A 27,997-nucleotide genomic window follows, 5' to 3' on the forward strand; every position below is an offset into this window, starting at 1 on the left:
TAGGTCTTGACATAAGACTTGAAATACATGTTTTCTTAATAATAAAAAACACTTTGCCAGTTGGATGTGATAATCCCATTTGTTTCAGATGCAAAATGACTTTCTAGAAACAAACTTGCAGAATAAGGCAAATAATTCTACTAGTATTCAAAGAAATCCTTGAAACAAGATGATTAGCATTGGAATAAGAGGAATTATTTTACCCCACTGGCGCATTTTTCTTTTTACTTGTCTTAAGTAAAATAACACTGCTAGACTATATTTGCATGATAGAGACTACCGCAGCAGCTCTACTTAACAACCATCCAGATGAGACTCATCACCTGGTGAGTCAGTCCGAGGTGAGACTGTCAGGCTTTTATGCGGGTAAGTGTGGAAATGAGTGGTGAGAGTCAGCCTGAAGCAGCTGTGAGTGGTGAGCCTGGCTACCAACGAGCGCATCCCTCTCTGGGACGCTCTCCTCAGGCTGCATGGAAGTTTTGTCGGCCTGGGAATGCTAGCTGAAAACCAGAAGGAAATTACCCTTCATGGATGTGACGTCCGCATTTCGTGGGTGTGACGTTGTCGGATTGATTGAATTGCTACAAATTCCCACTCCAATTTGAACCCTTTTTTAACATTTGACATAAAACTGAAAGTCACTTTAGGTATTTGAACATCCTTATGAGTTTGTCCTTTCAAAGAAAGTGATCAATTGAAGTTGATCCCAATAAAAAATGAGCAATAATGCATGTTCCTGCATGTGTGTTTAATGTATAGCTATTTTTATCAGACATCAAAATGATTTTCCTATTCAAATCAACATAGCAGGATGGTCAGAACTGCGGCTATTTTTATGTGAACCGTAGCCATTAAAGGGAGATTTGTCAAGTATTTAATACTCTATTATCTCTCTTATCAACATGGGAGAGGGCAAATATGCTTGTTTTATGCAAATGTATGTATATATATTATTAGAGATCAATTATCAATTCAGTGTGTCAATGTGCTGACTTGACTATGACTTGCCCCACACTGCTTGTGATTATCATGAATCGGGCATGTCTGTAAAGGGGAGACTTGTGGGTACCCATAGAACCCATTTTCATTCAAATATCTTGAGGTCAGAGGTCAGGGGACCCCTTTGAAAATGGCCATGCCAGTTTTTCCTCGTCAAAATTTAGCATAAGTTTGGAGCGCTATTTAGCCACCTTCGCGACAAGTTATGACATGTTTGGTACCAATGTCTAAATGAAGGAATAACATTTTAGATCATTCAATGTTCAATATATTTTACACAAAAAAACATTATATGCATGGTAAATTACAATGTTCGAATTACACCGTGACTTCCGGGGGTGCCCTATTTTTTGGGTCAGGGAGGGCACTGTATACAGTACTGTATTATGTTATTGTCATCTATAGTGGTTATTTGCATAGAAACACACAATTAAAATGATTATGATTATTTAAATATTTGCTTCGATGAAAAAAATCTTGGCAAGCTGCTTAAAGCTAGTGTTAAGAAGTTAAACAGGTCATAGTTTTCTCTCTATTATCTATTCTATATTAAACATCTCCTACAAGTTTCTCACAAAAAACTTAATTTTACAAGATTACATTTGAACACATCATGATAACGTTGTCATTTACTTTCACCCAATAGTAATTTTTCCTGAGCAGACTTTGAACGCCTCATAATAATAACTTAATGGCACCTCCTTTAATGTTAGTAGCTTAGTTATTTAACCAAGCGGGACCGTGCTGCCCACCGGCTGCTAACAGGTAACGTTACTAACTCTCCTGCTGTTGATTTCAACACGGGTTTTATCAGGGAAAAAATAAGGTGTGTCCCTCAGGTTTAGTAGTAGTAGCGCCATGCTGTTGAGCGCTTTCTTTTCTCTCCACCGTGGCTCCGGTCCCAAACAAACTGAAACATGATACGGCGTCCGTATGCGTCATTGTGCATGAGTAACTGTCAGAAAGCACCAATACAGAGGAATCGATAGACACGGAGGCATGAGATGCCAAGAACTCAGACAACTAGTCCCATCACTAGCGTTTTCCCTGCCTGCCAAAATGGCAGGTGTCCTGATGATTTCACCCGCCACTGCCAACAATTTACCCGCACTTGGCGGGATCCTTAGGTTTTCTACTTTCTTCACTATCACTATTCACTCATTATCATCATTATTCGCTAACTACACTCTGACTTTAAAAGCCTGTGTCAACTTAAAAGTCGAAAGTTGCATTAATGCGTTAAAGAAGTTAGTGGTGTTAAAACAAATTTGCGTTAACACATTATTATCATGTTAAGTTTGACAGCCCTAGTACAAACCAACTTGTGGAAATTCGCAGACTCACTGGGGTGAGGTTTTGCAGTAATGACCAAACGAGCAGTGGAGTAGTACGAAACATGGAGAGGCGTCTTTTGTTCACTGTTGACTTGCTGCTAGAGAGGAATTGAGGATTGCTGGATTTAATTGCTTCATATTTCTATTGGTAAGTCATCAAATTCTATTAATTAAATTATAATGTAATGTAATAATTACAAACTAGCTAATTCTTATCATCTCCTCGGACTGTCTTTAATTGAAAAACAGAGTTCTCAGACTAGTGAGTGTGACAACTTTACGGCCCCACTGATGTGTGTTGTCACAAACAACAATCGCCATTTTCTTTTGAACTAGACCACGGCAAACAGTTCAATGTCCATTCTATTTCTATGCCTTCTACTCTAATGCCCAAGTGCATTCATTTCAAACTGAATTCAAAGATGATTGATCGATACAAACCTTCACTGATCATATTTTAGATGTGATGATTAATTCATAAATGAATTATATGGCTTTATTCTTAATGGTTGGATCTTACAGTTAGCTGTAAAACATATAAACAACCTCGCTGCACGCTCTGCTGTCGCTGCTTGATGTTCCAAATCACAAATGCTGAGGAGGAGGAATTTACTGTGAAGTGTTCTCCATTAAGTCTTAAAAACCACTCTCTCTATGCCAGAAACACATTAGCACCTATATGGTACATTAGGATGTTGGACAGATGATGTTTTAAATAAGTAATTCAATTGATATTTCCATCTTGCCTTATTGCCTAGACCTTAATTTTCTCTGCATTAATTACCAGTAACACACGGAAGACAGTACAAGGATCCCGCTACAGGTCAAAGAAGGTGACTCTGATGCTATGTTTACACTACGAGCGACAAAAGCAGCAAAACAGCCAAGCGTGACCAGCTACATTGTCGCAATGTCACCGCTGAAGTGTTGCTCAAGTGCTCGGTGACGCAGGTATGTCAGTAAATAGCACTGGGAACTCACTAACAGCATTTTTTTAGAAGGAACAGAACAGGGTGAAACAACAACGTGATTGGTTGATGCTTCACCACGTCATTGGAGTGCTGAAAAAAGTTAAGATCCGCTCAACTTTGATTTGTAGCGCGTCAGTTTGTAGCTCCATGTCAGCGGCTTCCATTGAAAATTACTTGTAGCCTGTTGCTGTGTCACTCGTAGTGTGAAAGCAACTTTAATGTGCATAATACCAGCCGATTAGACTGTTGTCAGGCTATTAAAAAGGCGGTATCAGTAACTATAAGTCCCATAGATGTGGGTCAATAGGGGCCTATCATACCCACCAGTAGCTTTTATCAACAATTCACATGATGGATCACCGAAAGAAGGTATAAAAGAAGACGACAGCTTCCTCTAGCGACCGTAGTAATTATGACAGGAGCAGAAGCGGAAGTCAGGGGCTGTAGTATAGACAGTGTGACCGGAGTTCGCAAACAAACAATGTTGTCTTTGTGTTCGTAGTTATTTTCACCCAACACACAATGTTTTTCCCTGAACTTAACTGAGTGGTTTTGTTGCCTTAACCTAAAGAAGTCTAAATTTTATTGCCTAAACCTAACTGTTTTTTTGCCTAAACCTAAAGAAGTTGTAATTTTGTTGCCTAAACCTAACTGTTTTTTTTTGCCTAAACCTAAATAAGCATTTTTGTTTGTGTTCAAAATGTAACGTTTCATTTAGTTTTTCATGTTAGAACGTGTTACTTTTAAGTTTCACCTTCACTTTTACAATGCAGTAGGCGTAGTAGGCCCCTAGTAACACACATCTATGGTGCTTATAGCGACTGATAACGCCTACTTAATGGCCTGATAACAGTCAAATCTGGTGCTAAAACATCTTAGAAACATCTGAGTCTTCGTACTTTAAGAAATACATAGAAAAGTCTCTTATTAAAAATGCAAAAGCAAACTGCTGACAGATCAAATTGGGGATGGGGATTGACTAATGTGACGTTATCGATTTATCAGTTTGACCAAAAGCAAGATTTTTTTAGGAATTTATAGGGTAGAACATTAATTACTTATCATTTGTGAAATGGAAATATAGACATCAGCAGCCAGCAACTTCATCACAAATATACTAAAATCAGCTCAAGCCTTTAATAGACTCCATATTGCACCATATTGCTACAATAATGGCACTTTATGTTACTATCTGATTTCGACCTTTGAGTGGTTGTAAAAATCCATCCTCTTTATTTCTTACCTGTAAAATTATTAGTAAATAGTCTGGAGAACATCCAAGTCTGCTTATAAATCCTGTGAGCCCCGTCAAAACCTCGCAAAAAATGCCTATTTTTGGCAGCGCTGCTCGCTAACAAGCACATAAAAAAATATTGTGGATGAAACGGAAAATTTAATTGACTTAATTTGGAAATGTTGTGTTTGAGGTTGAGGTTCAGTTTGATAAGGAAATATTCGTACTACTGCAGACTTTAAAAAAAAAAAAAAAAGCGAAGCCTGCACAACAATTTATGTTATGCATAAAAAGAGAGAGCGAGAGAGAGACAATGTGAAATACATGTGCACCAACACAATTAGAGTAGATTCACACATCCCACACACCACAGGCAGCGAGCAAGCCATAACAAGTCTAATTCTGCAGCTGCAATTTACACACAGACAGAGATTTTCCACAGCGTTGTGAATGTGTGTGTGAGAGAGAGGGTGCCTTCATGAGAACATGTGTGATGCACAGATGTGCACGTGAGCATTTTATTGTCTGCACTGATGGATACGTGTGATTGTCTGTGTGTGTAAATGTGTATTGAATGTGTGTGTGTGCAGTGTAAGTTGCTGATCCAAGCCTTCTGTATCACTGAGTGATGAGAGAATTCCTCAGTGAGAGCACAGAGGGGGGTGGGTGGGGGGGGGGCAGTAGGGGAGCCACAAATGGACAGCATTGTCTGGCCAATAGCCTGTGTCCAGCCTGCTCCCCTAGCCAATCGCAACTGACCAGCGCTCCCATCAGCCGTCCATCAAGAGGTCCTTCTTTCAAGGTCAGCTGATGCTCCCTCCCTCCTCTCCTCCCTCTCTCGCTCTTCGTCCAGCAAAGCGGGCATCAACAAAAAATTGATCTGATTTCTCGCTAAGCATGATCCAATAACACAGAGCGATATGGAAGCCAAACCAATTAGGCGTGTTCACAGACAGGTACGGCAACCCGAGAAGGCATGGTCAGCAACACGCCTGCACGCATGGGCTGAACGTGTTTGTGTGTGTGTGTGTCAGCCGACTAGTGAGCGAAGAAGCATAGTACATTCATAAAATGTACAAAGACATGTGGAGAGGAAACCGGTGTGTGTCCTAATGGAGGAATCTGCACACACACACACACACACACACACTGCATGTATTACGTTTGTTCTCTGTGTGTGCAGAGTGTGTGTATGTGCGTGAGAGCGTGCCCGCGTGTGTGTTCATGTATAAAAGAGAGAAGCTCCTTCTATCTCATTCTCCGATCAGTGTGATTTCTGCAGCGCACAGCTGTCACCATGGAAACCAGGGAGGGAGCAGGAGATAGAGAGAGAAAGAGAGAGAGAGAGAGAGAGAGAGAGAGAGAGAGAGAGAGAGAGAGAGAAAGGATGTAAGGCAGAAAGAAAAGGGAAAAAAAGATTGAGAAAGAGTAGGAGAGAGCGAGAGAGTGTGTGAGAGAAAGGGTGAAAGGGTGAAAGATGAGCGTTGGTTGTTGAATGATAGCAGTCACAACAGGCCCTCATGCAGTATCGCCCAGCTAACCTCTGCACAGCAGCAACACCAAGCCCTGGGCAACCCTCCCCTCCTATGTATGTAAGTGTGTGTTGCAAAATACTTGTGCGTGTGTTTGTATGTGCCTGTCACATCCACATTTGATAAAAGAAAATCATTCTGTGTGGACGTGTGTGTGTGGTTTGCGAGAGTGATTGTCAATAAATCATCCCCTTCCTCCCCTTTCTGTTTTTTTGTAGTCACACAAACACACACAAACACACACTGACTTGACCTTGTCTCTCATCGCTGGTGTTGTGCATTGTTCTATTGGCTGCAGGGAGATCTATTTAAGTATAAATACACCCCTCAGATTCAACAGAAATCAGGTTCTTTTCAAAGACACACACATAGAGAGAAATATGTGTGTGATAGTTGTATGTCTGGAAAAGAGGGTGAGATGGAGAAAGAGGGAGAAGCAGGATGTTGTAGATAGATAGATAGATTGATAGATTGATAGATAGATAGATAGATAGATAGATAGATAGATAGATAGATGGGGAGGATGTGCAGAGTTGGTAATGAATAGTTAATGAAGGGCTTGCGGGCAGAACGGTGGGGAAAAGCTATTCTCTCTGTCTCTCCTTTCTCCTCTTTTTCTTTCTCAGGGCTGAGAGTTGTGTGCAAGTCATTCTGCGCCCCACCTGTCCTCCATTTATCTTTTTTTCTTTCCCTCTCTCTTCCTGTTCTCCCCCCCTCAACACTTTCTATTCTTTCTCTCATCCTCTCATCCATCCATCTTCCCTCCTCTCCCTCACCTCTGCCTCCTTTCCTGTTTTCATCCATTCTGCTCTCTCGCCTCTCCCTCCTCCATCTCTTATCCTCCACCCCTCACCCCGCCATTTCTCACCTCTCATCTCTCCCATCAGCCTCCCCCAACCCCCCCTCGCCCCCTTCAACACGCAGACACGCCATTGACTGCAGGCTTGTAAAGCAGACTAACAGACACAATTCTCCTGATAAGAGGATTGAAGCATTGATCACATCCGTCCTCCATGAGGAGCTAAAGCGTCTACAGAAGAAAGACGTCCCGCTGCCCCGTTGAGAGACCAACAAAGACGCTGTTAGAAGAAGATGCCCTACTGCAGCAAAACAAAGATGGTGAGATTTCATTCTTGTGGTGTACCCCTGGGTTCTGTGCTTGGTCTCATTTATTTCTGTCCATATCTGCTGCCACTATCTTACATCATTTGTAAACACTAGTGACGCACCGATTTATCAGCTGAACATCGGTATCGGCCAATATTCGCCTTCTTGACTGCCATCGGCCTATCGGCAAATAAGATGACTTTGTTTATCTGTTGTGCTGCGTCAATTTTGCGTCGGCTTAATGTTGTGTTGGTTATTTGCTGTCGGTCTCTGACAACAGTAACCAGCTGCTGATTCAGAGAAGAAGCCAATGGCTGAACACAACTACGACATGATGGCAGGTGGCGTGCACACGTGTGGTTTGTTTACAAATAAAAGTGAAAGAAAAAGCCGGCCGTGTGGGAGTATTGCACTGTCTCGGAGAAACATCAGCGATAAGAACGTTGTTATGTTCAACGAAATATTTAGCAGTAAAACAACGGCTTACAAGATTTATTAAAAACAATCACTGCCCTCTGGATGGGAACGAACCTTGTGTGTGCATAGAAGACACTAGAAGACTGTCAGTCCAACGAGGAGTTACGCAGCGTCAGTACGTTACAGTGGGAACATCCTCCGTGCCGTGCAGCAGTCCATCCCCCATAACGGGATCCAGAACACTGCTTATGTTTTACGCATATATTTAATTTATGTTTCACAAAACTAATAATGTTGTAGGCCTGTGTAAGTACTGAAACATTCGTCACATTGAGTAGGTAGTTGTATAGCAGCTAAAAAGGCTTTTGAAGCAGTTATTTAAAAAAAAAAAAAAAAAAGTATTTTTCATGTGAAAGAAGGTTATAATAAAGGTTGTTTCACAAATCTGTATGATTGAATTTATAATGAAGAGTCTTTGGCACAAAAGGGGAATAAATAATAGCAAAACCAAAATAAACAAAAAAATCAGTATCGGTATTGGTATCATTATCGGTCCAGAATTTTCCAACCGGTGCATCCCTAGTAAATACAGTATTGATTTCTGCTGTTACGAAGATGACATGCTGCTCTACATTTCTACTATACCTGAATATCAGACAACTGTTGACAACTTTTGCATTTCTGATATCAGTGAATGGATCACGAAAAATGTTTAACAGTTAAAGAAGGACAAAATAGAGATTATTACTTGTGGGATAAAAGGCAAAAAAAATAACAAGACCATCACTAAGACCAACACCAGGGTCGATCAAACATCAATTGGTTAAAACACTGCAGCCAGGATCCTTACCAAAACCAAAGTGAGTCTACATAGGAGACCTCCACTAAACACCCATTGGCTGTGAGCTTAACAATTTATTTAAGGTGCTGAGATCTCAGAAAGCAGCAACATCACTAAAAATAAGTCAAACCTAGTAAGAAGCAGTCAGTCAATCATACAGGTTGAAAACAAACCCCCAGGTTAGTCCAATTTATTTGAAAGAGAAAAAAAGTAAAACTGAAACCCAATGTGTTCATTGGATTATTAGCAACTTTACAGGTGCACTCACTTTCAGTTTTACTTCCAAATGAAATTGTAGCAAATGTGGCTCAACCACCAGCTTGTTTGCAACCTGTGTGCTTGTCTGACCACTCATGTTTCTTATCTCCTTGGACATAATTTTATCTCCGCCAGGAGATCATGAATTCAGTCGTGTGCATCTCTGTGTGTCTGTCCATGGTTAATCTCACGTACTGCTGGACCCATCAGCCTAATATTTTCTGTGCTCATTTTTGACTGTATGCTGAAGGACCTCTTGTGGTTGCAGTGATTAACACTTTTTGAAAAACATATTTAACTGACTGTTTTATATCGTCATTGACCGCTGATTCCTCACTACTCTTAACCGGAAGGTAGCGGCCGCAAGTGATTAACGACTTCTTCAGTTTGGACTCATGTTTCTGATATGGATTCCGAATTGTTCCTTTCTTGATTTCCACACCTAGGTGAGACATGTATGTATGTATGTATTTATAACTATCGCTTAGCAAATGACAAACTGAAGCGAGCGCTGACTACACCGGAGCGCGTCTTCTTATGTCGGTAGGAGGAGAGCTAGCTAGCTGTTAGCAGTCGGTGGGAGTCCTATGGTGTGTTTAGCTAACAGAGCTAACAGCTAACGGGGCTAAACACAAAGCAGGACTGAAAGTTTCGCTTCAGAGGAAGCGTTTAATGGTCAACATGAAGCGTTACACAATGAACTGCCGTTTAGTTGCCCGGAAGTGGTGCAGACAGTTGCATAGATTAAAATGAGAGAGTATTGGGGACATGAGACGTGAAAGTCTAGACAGGGGGTAGACAATTGTCGTTTGTATTTATTCAATCAAACATTACAGAAGTGGTCGTTGCAGAAACCCGGCGGAGATCTGCACTCTACTGTATGTGCTTTTCTAGTTAGAGATGTACTCTGTATGCCTTCTGAGATCTCAGCATTACTTTGTAATAAACCATAGTTTTTCTGTCCCAGGACATATGCTGTTAGGCTTCACAGCTCAGGACTAAAGTTTAGTTCATACACCCCCTGAACCTGGAACAACCTCCGTGTAGAAATGAGGGTGTGCACTTTCCTTACAACTTTGATTGGAGGCAGTAGCTACAGCCCCTGGAATTATAACCCGAGTGACAGCCTAAGTGACAGCCTACTAAATAATTTCAGTCATGTTTGCCAAAATGGACACAAAGTCCAGAAAGTCAGATGTGAATCAACTTATTGGTTCTTGACTAGCAATAATGTGTAGGTGCTCATGTGTAGGTGCGTACACATGTGAGATGTTCTCTAATATTTAAGTTTATTCATATGGAACTAATTGTAAAAACTGATGGGTTGAAGTTGATGTGTACATTTTACATTAAAAAAGAAGAACAGAACAGAAAAAAGCATAAAAGCACGAAGAACATCCGTGAATTGCTGGAGAAGAAGCTCTGGCAGGAAGTATGCAGACTTACAGTATGTTAAGTACATGTGTGCCAGCTCCGCTCATCTATTAAGAGTTACGCCAAGAGACATTTGAACCTTCTTTGACTGTGTTCTTCGAATGTGTGGGTTGTTTTGCAGACTGTTAACTGCATTGACATACAAAATAGTGGAGAGCAAACTGTTGTTTAAGAGTCTCACCTGGAGGTAAATAAATTCTTTAAGTACTATAGGCGTATTTAAGTTTGACTTATATTTTTCTTTATATTTTGCTGAGGCAGAAATGTCTCTGATATGTATGCATGACACTAAACTACGAGGCTAGTCAGACTTAATAAGACTCACTAGCCTCTTGGCCTTTTGTTTGACTGGCACTGTGTTTCCATATCCACTAAAATGAAAGTGCTGCACTGAAAAAGGTTTATTGAGGATTAAATCTGCACTTGGCAACTTAGCATGTTGGCAGCACCAAATAGCAGTGAGAGGAATCACTTTTTTATAACTGAAGTTGATTTCCCAGAAACCCTGTAATTTAACCTCAGTAAAATGATCGACCTGTGATGCTTCATACCAAAGAGGCCACAGCAACAAAAGATTTACTACGAGTGAGTCCAACTTTCACTGGACGGGGTGCTCATTTACTGCTACTGGAGAGACACTATCTCACTTTTAAGTTGTGTTTTGTCATTTCCAGTTGGTTACATAATAAGAGACCATACTTTACACTTTTGTTTTTTTTAGCAAATACAGTATAATAAATCTATGAAATATAAGACAGGGGGAATAAAATTTGCAACATCATTTACAAATCTTGCCACGGTTTTGGTTTAAAATGTGCTTAATCGCAGAAAAATTTGTTATTTGACTGGTCAGAAGAAAGTGGGGGTGTTTCAACTGTTAGCTTCTGTAAAATTAATTAAAATGGAGATTTTTTTAGTAATATTTTATGAAAGAAATAGAGATATTTTATTTCCGCCTATCTTAGAGACCTCTGGCTTATTTTACAACATGATATAAATACTGATGATCCATGAAGTGAAACTGAATCAACACATGCCTAAATTTAAAGCTGAAATTCATACTGGTACCCAGGTGACACATGGTAAGTAAATGTATGACATATATGAAGACAGACGGTAGACCACCATAGTGAATGAGGATAATAAGACATCCAGGACCACCGAGAGGAAGGACCCCAACCCTGAAAACAGCAGAATAATGATCACATGCACCTTGTGATTATTTCTTTCTGCTGTCATCTTCTGTGATGAATTATCTAAAATTATATATTCAAACAGTTGTAGCCAAAAAAGATTTGGATTAAAGATTGTCAACAAATCCCATAAAAAGACTAAACCTAATGCCCAAAAATCCTTAAAAAAAGACAAAATCCAACAATTAATTGATGCTGCTAACAAGTGTTTTTTGTTGAGTCAATCCCACACCCATTAGTGCACCAAACGCATATTAATTTGTGTCTGAAAACAGTTCCCAATAAGTGATGTTTGCTGAAAACTACGAGGGCCAGCTGGAAATTCTGTAACATTTTGAAAATGAAACTAAATATTCGTAACAAGTTTTTAAAGATTTACAGCTTCAGTAGGAATGAGTGGGCTCTGGACAGAGAGCCACAGACCTTAGGTAAAGGAACTTAACTGGCTGTAGCAAATGAATGGCCCAGAAAAAATAACATAAAATAGAATATTATTTTGTATTTAATATTCCAAAACTAATTTAAAAATAGGCTATATGGAAAAACAGGTACACAGCATCCAGTGAGAGTGACTCTGCATGTTATCTGTCACCTGATTAGACTGTTGTCAGGCTATTAAATAGGCGTTATCAGTGGTTATAAGCCTCACAGATGTGGGTCAGTAGGGCCCTGCTACACCCAATATTAGGTTTTATCATCTATTCACATGGTAGACCACTGAAAGAAGGTATAAAAGAACAGTATAGACAGTGTGAAGCTCCATATGGGGTGGAGGTTGGGGACACAAAACACAGGGCTTTCACCCAGAAGACCGGCATTTCGCATCCTGTGTGAAACCAACAATGTGTAGTAGTCTTTGTGTTTACAAGCGTTCACTTTCACTTTTGAAAGTAGTTATTTTAAGCCAAACACAATGCTTTGTGAAGGGGTTTTGTTGCCTAAACCTAAAGAAGCTTTTTTGTTTGTGTTCAAAACGTAACTTTTCATTCAGTTTTATGTGTTAGAATGTGTTGGTTTTAAGTTTCGCTTTCACTTTTACAACGTAGTAGGCACAGTAGGCCCTTCTGACCCATAACAGCCGCCGCTTTGCATTGCTCTCATACGGCGGCTACAACTGATAACGCTGCCCGACCGACGGCACCGCTGTGGAAGCGTACCACCCATCCTCCGGTTCCCCCTCAGGTTAACACTGTTAGCTCTGTCAGCACTCTTGCCTTTGTTTTCACTGTTAGCACCGTTAGCTACGAGCCACCGGCTCAGCCATCGCCATGTTGAGAACCGTACAGAGGCAATAGAAATGCTCCAAATCTCGCATTTAGCACATTTAACGCATTGTTGGTTTTGGTTTTCATGACATTCGTTGAAAATAGGAAAAATATACACTAAAACCAGCCATATGTTTTAAGGAATATTTATAGGAATAGTCTTGCTGAAGGCTAATAAGGGGACTTATATACTTTTACTACAAAAACAAACATTAACGATAACATCTGATTAAAATACTGTATATAGAAACTGAATTTCTGTTCTGCTGCATATCATCATAACTTCCTCATAAGTTGCTATTTTGGTCAAATTATATTTGACTAACTGTGAAAGCTTCAGTGCGCATATTAGAGATGACAGTTATGCACCTGCTGTGCAGCTCCAAATCTACAGTATTTTACCTTGATGCAGAAAGAAATGAGGCTAAATCAATCCTGGGAGTTGTTGGAATTGCAGCATAACTGCCAAATCACAAGCAACAAACTTCAATATCTCAAAAAACAACCAACATGGGAAGCTGAAATATTGTTTCATAAGTTAAAATTAGGCAATGTATTGCCAACACCTTCTCAATTAATGAACAGAATGTTCACTCAAAAGAAAATACAGATCTACGACTCCTCAAAGGCTCACACGGAAGTGTACAAAGATGCAAAAACAAACACATAGTACACAGAGTATCTACTACAAGCCTATAATAGTTCAGAGATAACATCTAGAGGGGCAGAGGGGGACATCTGGAAGACAGATGAAGATACTCCACCTGTCACCATCAAAGATCGCCACAACAAAGAGAGATAAAGATAGCCCACGCCTTTCTGAGCCCAAGATAGCCTGATATAGAACCAAAGTGATTTTTTAACCCTTTTCTTGCCCATGAAATGTTTGCAGAGCGCTCGTTCTCTGTCTCAGTAACACTATTCCTTGTGTTTACATGGAAGTTGACCAGAACAGCCACATTAGTTACTCAAAAGCACCTTGGATGTGTGAAAGAGAGCAGTTGTTGCTCGTGAAGCGTTACCCGGAGTGACAGTTGAAAATGCCATTTTACAACTTCATGAATATCAGGCTGTGGCTGACTGCGTGCCAGCCCCGTACAGTCAGCCACAGCAGGGCTGCTTACGGAGAAGGATGCCAAAGATTAAAATGGCTTTCCAAGAAAACAGTAGGGACGCCTCAGATTTATCGAAACAGTAGCAAACTTGTCATTTTTAAATGTCTTATCCCGAATGCCGACTGACAAGTTCTTGGCATAAACGTTTCTAATTATTCAATTCTGAATTTGACGTCTAATTTAATTCTGCTGCGAAATAATCTGAACGGAGAAACGGAGAGGGAGCGTCAACCAAATCCATCCCGTCTGAAACAGGCACTTTTGCTGATGCAGTGAGGAGGGTGTGTGCAGCGGCAGCCGCATTAGTGTGTGGGTGGTGTGTGCAGTGCATCTGCATGTGTGTATGTGTGCATGTGTCTGTGTGTGTGTGTGTGTGGTGTGGGGGGGGGTTACACAAAGACCTCTCTCATTCACAAACTGAGCCATGTGGCGCTGAGCTGGTCCCTTTAAGAAGCATGTGTCTGAGTTTTTCTACTAAGGCTGACTGCTGGAAAAGGTGAGTGCTGATACATTATTCACAAGCAAGGACACACACTCTCTCTTACACACGCTACATACAGTATCTGAAGGACATGTACATGAGTTAGGCAGTCGTACGGAGAAAAGCTCGCTCATACGCACACGTGGACAAGCGAAGTTGATCAGTATAACATCAGTAGTACATAAATGTGCAAAAACATGGTCTATACATCTACTCTCTACACACACACACACACACACATATATATATATACACACACACAGGCAGCAGAGGGGAGAAATCCTCAGCCTTCTGTTATTCAGTGTGCATAATTTATAGCAGCCCCAGATCTCCCTGCTAATGACAGCACACTGGGGCATCTGCAGCACAGCAGCAACAGCAACAGCTAACTGGCATGGCTCTGTGTGTAAGTGTGTGTGTGTGTGTGTGTGTGTGTGTGTGTGTGTGTGTGTGTGTGTGTGTGTGTGTGTGTGTGTGTGTGTGTCTGTGTGTCTGTGTGTCTGTGTGTGTGTGTCTGTGTGTGTGTGTTTCTAGAGGTATAATGCTCTGTTGAGACAAGGACAGTGAGAGAGACAGAAGGAGAGAGAAACAGAAGAGAAAGAGACACACAGAGGGTGTCTGAAATAGACACAGATAACGCAACAAAGAGGGGAAAAGGATGAGACAGACAAGTGAGAGACCTCTCGCAACACACACACACACACACACACACACACACACACACACACACAGAGTCTTGTCAAGTCACTGATTCAACTAGTGAATCAGTGCAGGTGCATTCATATTAACATTCAGTATGTATGTTAGACTGAGCGCCACCTTTTCTCCGGTTTACGGTGGAAAAGCCTCTTAATTAAAGAATTCACAAAGTGTTGTTCCCGGTACAAACAGCAGTGTGAAGAGCCTGAAAATGTACAACTCCGATGTTATGGTTGTACAAACACTCCTCTGTCATCCCTCGCTAATAGAGACTAGAATTGTCCACTGCAGAGCTAAAGGTGTTAGCACCAAAGAAAGCCGTAATGAAAGCTTAAATTCGCCAGGGTTGGTTTTAACGACTTGTTCAAGGGTGTGGCCTCGGTTGTGTTTCCCCGTTGCAAGGATTGTTTTTGACATGCTGCGCCAGAGCAAAATTCTCCTAATTCTGGGATTTGGAGATCAATGCCACAGTGGTTCTGCCCTCCAGCTGCTGTACACGCTGATGGGAGTCGGAGCTGAGAGACAGCAGTGCATGTTAGCCCAGAAACATTATACTGCTGCTGGTGTTACACACATGCAAACATAGCTTGCTATGCATGGGTCAGGCAGGCAACATAGTCTCACATGCATGCACACTAATCTGCAATTACACTTTGTATACGCGTGCGATACCACTTATACATAATTATACACATTTTGCATGCACACACACACACACACGCACATCTATATGCACATACCTATATCCCAATTTAGCAAGAAATCCTAACCAGCAATTTAGTTGATCATTTGAGAGTTGTGAGTGTTGTGAGATCGATGTCATTTTGGTTACAATGATCATTTTAAAGGAACAGGTGAGTATATTAAAGCGAATGTGCTTATTTGCTTTCTTTCTGAGAGAAATCTGATACCACTCTCATATTTGTGTGTTACAGTAAGCACAGAGCTGAAGTCACAGCATGGTTAGCCTAGCTTAGAATAAAGACTGGAAATTTGGGAAAACACTTAAGCGTGATTTATGCTTGCCGTATCCACGAGGGTCGCAAGTGTTACCGCCAAATTGACGTCACACCATCAGACCCTTCGTTGCAGCAGGTTTTCGCCTGTCCACGCACATCCAAATTTTTCTAACTACACAGATGGGCGGAGAAAATGGAGAACCTTGAGGAGCTTTGAGAATGTCTGTTTGCCACAGAGAGTATAAAAGATCCAAACATTTCATGAGCAGAAATATAAAAATGACTATGGCTTTCAGTGGGAGTTACATGCTGTAACTATTTCTTGATCAACAACAGTTTATCCATTCGCCCAGTGCTGTACAACATCTGCAGCTAGGGCTGGGTATCGTTTAAAAAATTACAGTGGCAGTACCCTTAAAGCTAGGGTTGGTAATATTGAGAAACAAGTAAGAGGACACTAGATTAAAAAAATTATCCAACCGAAAAACCCAGCCCAGTGTTGCCAACTCTTTTCCAATAAAAGTAGCTAGCATCACTCGCTCCAAAAGTCCCTAAATCTCGCGAGAATGTTGCCAAGTCGGCAACACTGACAGTCCGTCTATCCAAAGCCACTTCCCCCAAATTATCATTATAAATGTAAACAACGAACATGGCTATTAGTACTAACAACTATCAAGCTAGCAGCTTGTGGAAGACTCCGTTGACGCACAATGAGTGTACAGGCAGAGTGCACGCATTTAGGTAGACAGGCAGGCAGGTAGCCCGTCCAATCAAATGAAAGGATGCTTATTACAGTTCTGCAACAGCCACAGATACTCGATTTTTTCTTTTTTTTTGTCAGAGCATTCGATTTATTGATTGCTGCCGGGATGTAAAGAGAGTGTCAACAAAACAAACAAAAAATTAATTGATTAAATTAAAGTGATACTGATACCAAAAGAGTAATTAATTTGATAGCTTTCTTCTTCATTCGATACCCATCATGTGAATGGAAGTATTTGGTTGCGTAAAATGCCACCACCATCACATTTATTTTGATCAGACGCCACAAGTGTGTAGTATAGCCATACTTTCCAGCGTTTTGGTGGCATCCCGGCACGCTGAACAGCCAACTCCGTCAAATACACCACGCTCGACACCACCACCCCACATACTATATGGGTTGTAGCTGCTGCAGTAGATCACATTAAATCAAAGAACGCTTGCAGTGATTTCTGCGAGCAAAACCATAGAGATAGTCTTTTTTTTTTTTTTTAATCTGGTCACAAAAAGCATCAAATGCAGATATCGTTTGGCTGTGTTCAATACTACTTGGTACTGGGTTATTTCAGTCGATACTGATGATTTTAACCTAGAAGAAGGTAACAATAGTGTTAAAAAATTTGGGGGAACATTCAAGTTGGAAACTTTCCATGGAAATGAATGCAAATTTATGGGAAATAATGGGATTTAAATGGAAATATAGGTATTATTTGCTCAGGCTGTATTTACCATGTCATATACAGAACAACCCTTTTACCATATCATAAGCAGATATGTAAGGGATAATGTACAGCGAGCCCGTCATTGTTGTGAAAGAAACCCCCGACAGGGCTATGCCGCACACCGACGCAAAGTGGAGGGGTCTCTCATCGCCCTGAAGGTTGTAGCTGGTATCATATGAAACTTGAAAATCTAAGGAATCTCGATTAATCGTGATTAAATATTTGAATCGATTGACAGCCCTACTTTCTAGATACAATAAACTATCCCTGAACTTAGTGTCCTCACTCTCACTGAGTTGGAAAAAAAGGCCCTGGCTATTATTGGAAGTTTTACATATGCATTATTGCGGCATCTATTTCTAATCTCAAAGCTAAAGATCTCTCCCTCCCTTTCCCTGCGCTCCTCTCTCTCTCTCTCTCTCTCTCTCTCTGTTTCTCTCCTCCTCTGTGTGGCTGACTGACAGGAGGGCAGGCATAAGCTGAACCACACACTTCAGCTACAGTCAGCTACAGCATGAGGAGGGAGACAGAGAGAGGAGAGAGAGAGAGTGAGAGCGTGAGAGTTGAGGTATTCAGCACTAGATACAGCATCAGTGACAGGAGCATGTTTGGGCATCAGATAAAGCTATTTTAGGAGGAAACTGTCAATGTATCTCAAAAGGTGTGCCAACAGTAATGATCAGAGAAGACCTACATTAGACTGGCTGGGATGTAAGATAGGATTGGCTTTGTACTTTTTAAGAGCCGTCCACACACGTCAGTTCTTTTCTCTGAGTGAAACGAGGAGAGAGTAGTGAGGGGAAGGCAGTGAAGGCCAGTTGAGCTCAGGAGACATACATGTGGTTTCAGTATCCTTATCAATTACTCAACTCCTGTAGCCTTGAATGCTATATTATTTAGCTCTCCATTCTTTCACGTCAGATGTTGCAGCCAGTGCTACAGATTTTGTCTCATCAAGCTGGATTCTGTGTTTTGGTCAGAGGTGTGGGTTGGAAGAGGAAAGGTTATTGGATTAGCTATGGCACACTCAATAACATTAACATTAAGAGAGAAACCTGACTGCTTGGCTCTGTTTTTGGAAGACGTCTCTGCTATCTTTTACAGTGCAAAAAAAGATTTACTCGCTCATAATTTCTCTCACAGCGAGGGGTCTGCGCTTCTAACTTTGCACAACCGTAGCTCGCTGTAAATGTCAACATTCGTTGGCAGAAAGTCTGAATTAAACATTGAGACAGTAACCAGCTGTTTCAAAGAGATATTAGCTAGTATTTATATCACTGTCTGCGTTAAAGTTAACAAAGCTGACATCCTGGGGCTTCTACATATTCATGTAGCCAAGAAATATCAAGAACAGGTTTCAGGAAGTCAGTCAGACAGGTGCTGGTATAGTCCAGAAACATAACAAGCAAGCTGAACAATGTAGAAATAATGTCTACTCTTGTTGTTTTTATACTGCTTTATATCATGGTAAAACAGCAGTACTGGGGTTTTACCAGAATAAACATAGTAAATGGTAATGCTGTATTGTAGGCTACTGTATTGCATTCTCCTCTTTATATTTGGCACTCTGGTGTTGCCGTAGCAAATGCTCACTTGTATTTGAGGTTTTGATATATACGCAAGAGTAGAGTATATACTGTCACGGCACAATAAAGTCTGACAAGTTTGTTGAGCTGTGTCCCTCGTAACTAATTGTGCCACCCAGTGCATAACAGCTGCAGTGTTCTTGTTCATTACGGAAAATGTGGAGCTGCATCTTCTACTTCTCCCCGTTCATTTTCCCAGCATTTTACAGCAAACACTCTCTTTTGCTGGGTTATCAAAGTGGGTGAGAGTCAAGTCAAGTCTATTTATAGAGCAACAAATGTTGACCAAACTGCTTTACAAAGAGATGAATAAAAACTAGGGCTGTCAAAGTTAACGCGATAATAACGAGTTAACGAGAGCAAATTTGTTTTAACACCACTCATTTTTTTAACGCAACTTGTGATTTTTAAGTTGTAGCCGGCTCAGTTTTAAAGCTAGAGTAAAGATACTGGAATCATATGAAACTACAAAACCTAAGGAATCAATTGGTACCATGTCATACTAGAATACAAACATAAATAACAGAATATAAGTCAATTACTAATAACATAGAATATCTTGATAAAATCATAACACAAACGACATTGCACAAACAACAAAATAAAATGCAAACAAATAAAAACCAGAGTGTGGTCAGGCATGTATTTATGATGATAACTAAGAGGCTAAAGAAGAGAGATGGGTCATTAGACGAGTTTTAAAGGTATCCATGGGGGTAGGGGTCTAATTTTTAATGGCAAACTATTCCACAACTTAGGGACCACAACTGAAAATGCTCAATCATCTTTGGTTTTTAACAGGGTGCGTGGAGTGGAGAGCAGAGATTGGTCACCATATCTGATGGGTCGGGAGGTGGGATAGGGGATGAGCAGTTCAGAGATGTAACCTGATGCCAATCCATGCAGTGGTTTAAAGAGGACCTATTATGCTTTTGTGCTTTGAAAAGAGGTGTTGCAGCACAGCTGGTTTGAGAAATATAAAGCGTTTTTTGAACTTCAAAGTATGTAAACATGTTCTAGTAGAAACCCAAAATACAAATATGCATCTGAAAATAAGCACCATAGGTCCTCTTTAAAAACAAATAAAAGAAAAAGGGAGTGGGTACACACCAATCAAACATTAAAATAGTTTCCTGAATTACAGATTTTGAACACAGAACTGTTTGAAATTGTCTGTCACCATTAAATTCTCAGCTCAGTTATGAACTTGCTCAGTACAACCCAAACACAGGTTAGTAAAATAATGCAAAAAAAATGAAAGAGATATTGGTAACTGTAGACAAAAGCACCACTATAATATAAGTGTATTGACAGACTTTGATAGGGGTGGTGTACAAAAGTGGGCGTTCCAACTGCTTGGCTGTGATTGGTTGGCTGTGTTTAGACTAGGTTTGGGATTGGTTACGCTCAGGGGGTGTGTCTGCTTACACGCCCCTTACCCCCCAGCCCATCTTTAAGCTGCAGTTACTTCTGTTGCAAATTAAATTCTTCTACAGTATCCAGTCTGATCACTGGCCAAGAGTCCTGCCAGGTCGTAGCTCATTCAGCGGCTGCCCTGACATTACTGCATCCACCCAATGAAAAGTATCAGTGTGGCCAGTGAGTGAGCTACAACTGAGAGAGGAGGGAGTCCTGGTCAATAAGTAGCTGTTGGCATTTTGCAGAGGGGGATTATTTTGTAATACTTTACTGAAAGTGTATGTGATGTACTAAGTGTACAAGTAGACACATGAAGCTGCATTTGTGCTGCAAAGAGAGTTATGGTGTTTGAATATTTCTTTCCTGTTGTCAAACTGGCTCCCAACTCCACTTCACCTGCAGAATTGTCTGAAGAAATGGAGTACAAACATGTTCATAAAATGGAGTACAAACATGTTCATAAAGCATTCAGGGCTTCTAGGCGCAAATATAGGGCTGGGACAATACACAATACACCTATCTCCCGATTCGATACTACTACTACTTGGGTGCCGATTCGATAAGTATTGTGATTTTTAAGTAATCCGATTCGATATTCTGATTTATTGTGATCTTTGTTAACTTTTTTAACACTGGACCATGGGAAAAAGTTGAATCGTACACTTCTAGGGACTTTTACTTTGGAAAATATCTAAATTGATACGGTAAAAATGTATGATTTTCAGCATGTATGTAATCTGAGATGTCCTGAAGTCAAATATATCAGTCGTTACCCAGCAACCCAAAAATCAAAGAATAAAGACATTTCATTCACAAATTTGTGGTATTTTGTTTTCATTTATAAGGGACATGTAATGTTTTATACTTCTGGTGAATATAATCCAATCAGTCTTATATTGACGGCTGACTTGACCGCACGTTACCGCAATATGATAACGTGATGTCTAGCTCTGCTTTTCCTGCAATGTGTGAAACCCAAAGTGTTTCAATGCTTTACTGTATGTGTAGTGTTTATCACTTTGGATTTAACATGTGAGGGTGCATGTCGTATCCATGCCGACCCTCCGCCGTTTTCTGCTTTGTCGTTTCAACTCGCTGCGGTTTGTTTTGGTGACGGATACGGAACGGATATGACGTCATGTTACTCAGACTACAACAATAAAAGCGGTAACTTCCTTCTACCTCCACATAGACTCAAATGAAGCAAATATACTGGAAAAACAAAGTTCGGAAACTTGTGTTTGGTGGATTATTTCTCTGTTGTTACAATGTTAATGGTCATTGTATTTTACATCGTTGGAAAGCCTGTTTATTTACCTTCGCAAGGGAGCCTGCAATGACTGCCCTTCACCGTCAGGCCCGTTTGCGCTGGTGTCGACAACACAGACAATGGAACCTGAACATGTGGGGGAATGTCATGTTCAGTGATGAGTCCAGGTTCTGTCTGCCAAAGTTGGACTGCAGGGTCAAAGTATGGAGACGACGCGGAGAACGCTATGCTGATTGTTTCACCGATGGAGTAACAGCTTTTGGTGGGGGCAGTGTCATGGTGTGGGGCGGCATCTCCCTCACTGGCAAAACAAGGCTTGTCATCATTGAAGGCCATCTCAATGCAGGGAGATATCGGGATGAGATTCTGCAGCCAGTGGCGATCCCATATCTCCACAATCTGGCACCTAACCTCATCCTCCAAGAAACAACGCTCACCCCACAGAGCCAGGGTTATCACAGACTACCTCCACAATGTGGGAGTAGAGAGAATGGAACGACCTGCCAAGAGTCCACACCTCAACCCAATTCAACACTTGTGGGATCAGCTTGGGCGTGCTGTACGTGTTAGAGTGACCAACACAACCTCGTTGGCTGACCTGCAACGAATCCTGGTTGAGGAATGGAACGCCATCCCACAAGAATGTGTGACCACGTTGGTGACCAGCATGAGGAGGAGGTGCCAGGCTGTTGTGGCTGCGTATGGATCTTCCGCCGCTACTGAGGCTCCTGACGGTGTATTAAATGAATAAAGTGTAAAATAGCCATTATGTCTTGTTTGTTCCTTGTTACTAATAGAGAGTTCAATCATCCAATCCACCAAACAACTCAAAACAAGAGTCAACACCAACAGGAGAAAACACTGTTTACCATTGACGGAGCATTTTGGCAAATATTTCTTGGGCGCTCCCCACATGATCAGCTGTGCTGCTCATCCCACAAATGCATGGTCCTTACAAGTTGGACATCATTGCGAAGGTAAATAAACAGGCTTTCCAATGATGTAAAATATAATGACCATTAGCATTGTAACAACAGAGAAATAATCCACCAAACACAAATTTCCGAACTTTGTTTTTCCAGTTTATATCGATTCTGGGATTAAAAAAACACAGATTTCATGATCGTAAAAAAACAATTTTGCGATACTTAAGTGAATCGATTTTTCCCCCCACCCATAGGAAATAATGTTGAAAAGTGATACGTTTGTGGTTGACATGTTCCTTTTACCTCGTGACTATCTCTGGGCATGGATTTTGTACTTCTGTGACAAGTTTTGACGGATGAATCCAATCAGTCCAAGGAAAGAATCAGAGGCGACGATAGTAACAAACATTTGTGTTCTTGTGATGCTGTGGACATTCAGAGGCTTCCGGTTGCCACAGTGCATCTATAGTGTCACCACACACTCTGCAGTGTCTAATTAGGTTGTGTTTCTCCCTGTACCTCTGGCTTTTGGTGTGTCGGTGTGTGTATGTGTGTGTGTGTGTGTGTGTGTGTGTGTGTGTGTGTGTGTGTGTGTGTGTGTGTGTGTGTGTGTGTGTGTGTGTGTGTGTGTGTGTGTGTGTGTGTGTGTGTGTGTGTGTGTGTGTGTGTGTGTGCGCGGGGTGAATCAGCTCATAAGTGGGTATCTCCTCTCCTGAGCTTACCCCTGCCTGGAAAATGTGTTTTATGCGGAAGCCTGATTGCAACAGCACTGTCATAAATAAATGACTTGATAATTTTAGCATGTTGTCACGGAGGTAAAAATAGAACGTCACGTTGTTCGCTCAAACGCCGGATGAACCCTTTGTTAAGACATCTGAGTTACTTCCTGTTAGGATTTAACACTTTATAGACACTGCTCGTTTGCATGGAAGTTATTCCGGATTTGAAGAGTGTAAAGATGGAAAGTCTTCGTACAGTCACATTGTTTCAAAGGTTTTGTCCTCACGTTAAGATGATGTTTACAGTGGTGCTTGTTAAAGCTTGTATTGGAGAAATGTGTGACACTCTCCTCTCTTTTGTGTAGCAGGGGAAATTACTTTCTGCCTGTGTACTTTTACCACGTTTGCCACAGGACAAGCAGATGCTTTAACTCTAGATTGTACAAATTGTAGTTGCATCATCTCAGAAGCAGTGTAGCACTATAAATACTGAAAACAAAGGTGGAATGGAGAAGATTTGATGAAAAGTCAGTGTTGTCTTTTAGGGGATATAGTTAAAATAAGAGACCTGAGAGTAGGGATGCACCGATCTGACTTTTTCAGTCCCGATAGCGATACCTGGGCTTTGGGTATCGGGTGATACCGAGTGCCGATTCAATACCAGTGTTTAATTAATAAGCTGTATGCCTCACTGTGTGGAAGTGACTGGGATCATTCTTTTATGTGTAAGGCAACATCAGGCCTAACTTAAACATTGCTTTCCTAACTTTGTAAAACAAAATGTAACAAATAAATACATGGATATAAATTTAGTGAATTGTTGTTTATTGTTAAAATAATAAATTGTACACCAGCAACTTGCTAAAAAATCTTCAAAATTAGTAGGAATTGTAATAATTAGGTGTAAACCTTTTTAATGCAGCAACAAATTGGTCAAAATGTAAACAGGAGTTAAAATTCCAGTATATTATATATATAGTATAAAAAATAGAATTGAATTTAAAAGATCGGCTCCATTGTCACCAATACCCGATCCAGCTATTTGAGTCAGTATCGGCCCGATATCCGATCCGGTATCGGTGCATCCCTATCTGAGAGCTTTTGCAACTAGCAGATTGAATAATATACAATACACAATATCTAAGAGCTCAGTTTCAGTGTTATGTGAGGTGAGGAGCTGACCCTGATTCTGAACCTTTTTCTTTTACCTTTTGTAAGGGAAATGGGTCAATTCAAGACTTTCTTTCTCCCTCTCGGAGAGAAATGAAGGGAGGAAATGTGAGAACGAAAAGAGGAAAAGCTACACAACCCTCATCGTGAGACTATAGACCCAGGTCTCTTTTTCTTGTGTCATGCTCAGATTGTTCATTTATAAAAAGCCATTCTGGTGACAATAAGTTAAACAGAGTTTCTGGCAGGCCTGGCCAGCTGCTGCACATATAGTTTTAGCCACTTCTCACAGAAATTTAAAAACCAGGAAGTGCTACAGGAGTGTCTGTTTGGTGTACTGCAAGGGGGAAAAAAGCACTATGTTAGATGTCCGTGGTGGAAAGTAGCAACAAGTTGAGAGATTTAAACAGTTACCACCACCCACAGACTGTCACTGCAGTCAACACTGGCACTGTCTGATAGAAAACAGCAACGGATGTTGAATACCGACTGTGAGCTACTATACAAAGTTTGGAGAGGAGGTTACCTCAAGACAAGGTTCATGTCCCTGATTCCCTTCACATGTTCTGCCAAAATATCTCTCTCTCTCTGTGACACACAGGAGCTGCTGCTACCACTGTGTGTCCACCTTAGGTCTCCACATGCAGACTATACTTCACTGTGATGATGCAGATCTTGCTGGAATAGAGGCTATACGCTGAAGTTACAGTATCACTGATCATCAGTAACCTGCTGTTTGGGGCTTAACCCGGGTTTAACTATGAGGTTTAACTATGTCTCCACATCAGATCTGCTCCCTCTACAGAGTCTTTCAAAGCACAGCTCAAGACCCACCTCTTCGTTTTGGCTTTTGAGTGTACTTGGATTGTAATAACTAATTGGCCTTTTTTATAATGCTCATTATAACAGTCTTTTACTCATGGATTTTATCTTGGTCTCTGTCTGTGGATATGTGTGTGATTTTGTTGTCTGCTCTGTTGACCTGTTTTTATTCTGCACTATGTCTGTAAAGCACTTTGGTCAGCTCATGTTGTTTTAAATGTGCTATAGAAATAAATTTGACTTGACTTGACTATGTCTCTCTCTCACACACACACACACACACATGCACACACCCGTTCCTGCATGCCATGCTTCTCATTATGGGTGACCGGGTTATGGAGGATGGAGGTATTCTGCAAAATACATCATGAGACTACAGGGCTGTAGCAGATCCACCAGAGCAGCTTCAAGTGGCAATTGTAAAGTTCAGTTCTGCAGAACATCTTTTGCTCAGACAGCTTTTTCTGTGAAAGGAGCGAAGAAGTCTTGGAACTCGCTATACCTGATCACTTCAAATCTGCTGCAAACTTTACCACCTTTAAGAGAGCACCCAAATCCTGTTTAATTCAGCGACAAATCTGTATACTCATGTCTATAGTTTTTCATGTAATGTTTTTAAATGTGTTGCTTTATTGTATTTATTTATTTTCCCTGTACCCATTCCTATTTTAATCTCTAATTTTCACAAAAATACCTTTTACAGGGACAGGTGTATAAGCACTATGATACTGGCATCAGAAATATGTTTTTAAGTTGTCTATGTACATTGTATTGGTCCCTATTAAATAAACCATGAAGAAGAAGATTGGAAGAACTGTCAATCTGGCTCACCGTGCATCCATACCTGTATGCATACTGACACAACTGTATAGACTACACACGTGCACGCGCCCAAGCCAGATGAGCCTGTCTCCTTGCATCGCCATGGTGGCAGCATCAGTGGCCCTTATAGTGCACTGTGTGTGTGTGTGTGAGTGTATACAGGTAGAAACAGAGGAGAAGCCTTTAAACTTACCGCAGTCCTCGCACAACACTCTCTCCACATCCTTCTTCAGCTCCGGCTCCGTGGCGTCCACAGGGGCGTATGAAGCCTTGAACACCAGGGGCTCGGCGGTGGGGTCCATGAAAAAGATATATCTGTGGTCCTTCTCCACCGTGGTGGTGCACGGGGCCTCGGAGCCGAAGTCCCCGACGGTCACGAGCTGCTCCCTCTCGAGGCCGCCGCTGTTGACGGGCCACACGTCCAGCACTTTGACATTCACCCGGTAGGGCTCCCGGGAGGACACGTTCTCCGGTCGGGAGGAGGAGCGCACCTCGCCCTCGATGACCACGGCGGCTCGGTACGCCCGGTCCTGCAGGGAGTTGAGACTCGGGGCGTAACAGGCGAAGGAGACCCCGATGACCAGCATGGAGAAGTGCACTGGATCAAGCCTCATGCCGTCAGCCTATACGGTGCTGTGCTGCAGTGCTGCTGGGCGGCGGAGCGAGCTGGAAGAGAGAGACGGCGGCGGTGGAGGAGAGCAGGAGGCAGGGCAAAGCGGCAGCAGACCTTGTGGAAGTGTCCATGCCATCTGTGTCTGCCGCTGCTTTCCCCATACGGCTGGCTGCTGCTGCTGGTGGCCTCTTGGATAAGGGGGACACACAACCACCAGCCTCTAGGAACCGGAAACGGCCCGCTTCTTCTGCATGCTTAAAAATGTGATTGCTGCATTCTCCTTCAACCAAAAAAACACCCTCCCCCTCTTATCTCTACCTCTTTTTTTCCTGAAAGGCAAAACAAGACTCGTAAATTAGCCTCCTCTCGATTCATCCAGGGCTGAAACCTCTCTCTCTCTTTCTCTCTCCTTCTCTCTCTCTCTCTCTCTCTCTCTCTCTCCAGCTAATAGGCTAGCATCGCATGGGTGGGCGCATTGCCTCTCTGGAATAAAAAAAAAAAGCTCTTGCGCGTATACAGAGGGAATCACACAAGAAACGATATATACGCACTCCACCACGCACACACTGCAAGGTCGGCTCCTTTATCCACTTATTATTTTGATCATAAAAAAAGAGTCCCCACTCCTATACTCGGTATATAGGCAAAATAAAAAAATAAATAAAAAAAAGGAACAGAAAACCGGTTGTGGAGGAACAAGACGGACGAGGATGAAATATAGCAGCGGTTATTATCCGGTGAGGCGATGCAACAGTAGCGCGCACCCTCCAGCCGCGTCGCCTGCGCTCCTCATCTTACGTGAGCAAACATCACCATCACCATCACCTGCCCGGTCGGTCGGTCGGTCACTGCTGCGCGTCGGCTCCACACGTCCTGCGCAAACACCCTAATGACCCGGGCACCTCACACCGGCACACCGCCACCGACCCAGCCGGCATGTGACCATGCGACTGGGTGCGAGAGAAATCTACGCACACAGTGTGTTGCACAGACACAGACACAGACACGGAGTGCGTCTGTATAGCCAAAACCCTGCACGGCGCCACACTGTGGAATCTCCGGTGCAAGAGGTGCAAGAGAGAGGGCTATATAGGCGACTACTACACACACTGCGGATTTAGTTGTTGCGATGACTAACGCTGCGAAATTCTCTCAATGGATTCCTCAACATGGCGAGGCGAGATCGGAGTTGCGAGGCTTTAAATGTCCTCCTGCACGCTGCAGAAGAGAGCACACCCAAAACCTGACATTTCCAACTATTATGCGAGTCATTGCAGCTCAGTGTTCACTTTAAGGACTCTAGGGCAACAAGTGGGGGCATCAGTTT

At 41.8% G+C, this 27,997-nt stretch overlaps 1 protein-coding gene across 3 annotated transcripts in view; it reads right to left on the reverse strand.

The window, feature by feature from the left end:
* nrg2b (neuregulin 2b) overlaps window positions 1-27,798 on the reverse strand; it is a 73,965-nt gene extending 46,167 nt beyond the window's left edge. Inside the window, exon 1 of one of the 3 annotated variants that reach the window (XM_074647930.1) lies at window positions 26,251-27,798. In XM_074647930.1, coding sequence (XP_074504031.1) covers window positions 26,251-26,671 — 421 coding nt within the window. In that variant the 5' untranslated portion in view covers window positions 26,672-27,798. The remainder of the gene's footprint in view (window positions 1-26,250) is intronic. The other 2 variants (XM_074647929.1, XM_074647931.1) reach the window with 2 other exon arrangements.
* Window positions 27,799-27,997: the final 199 nt, after the last annotated feature.

Source organism: Sebastes fasciatus, chromosome 10 (genome assembly GCF_043250625.1).
Source record: "Sebastes fasciatus isolate fSebFas1 chromosome 10, fSebFas1.pri, whole genome shotgun sequence".
NCBI lineage: Eukaryota > Metazoa > Chordata > Actinopteri > Perciformes > Sebastidae > Sebastes > Sebastes fasciatus.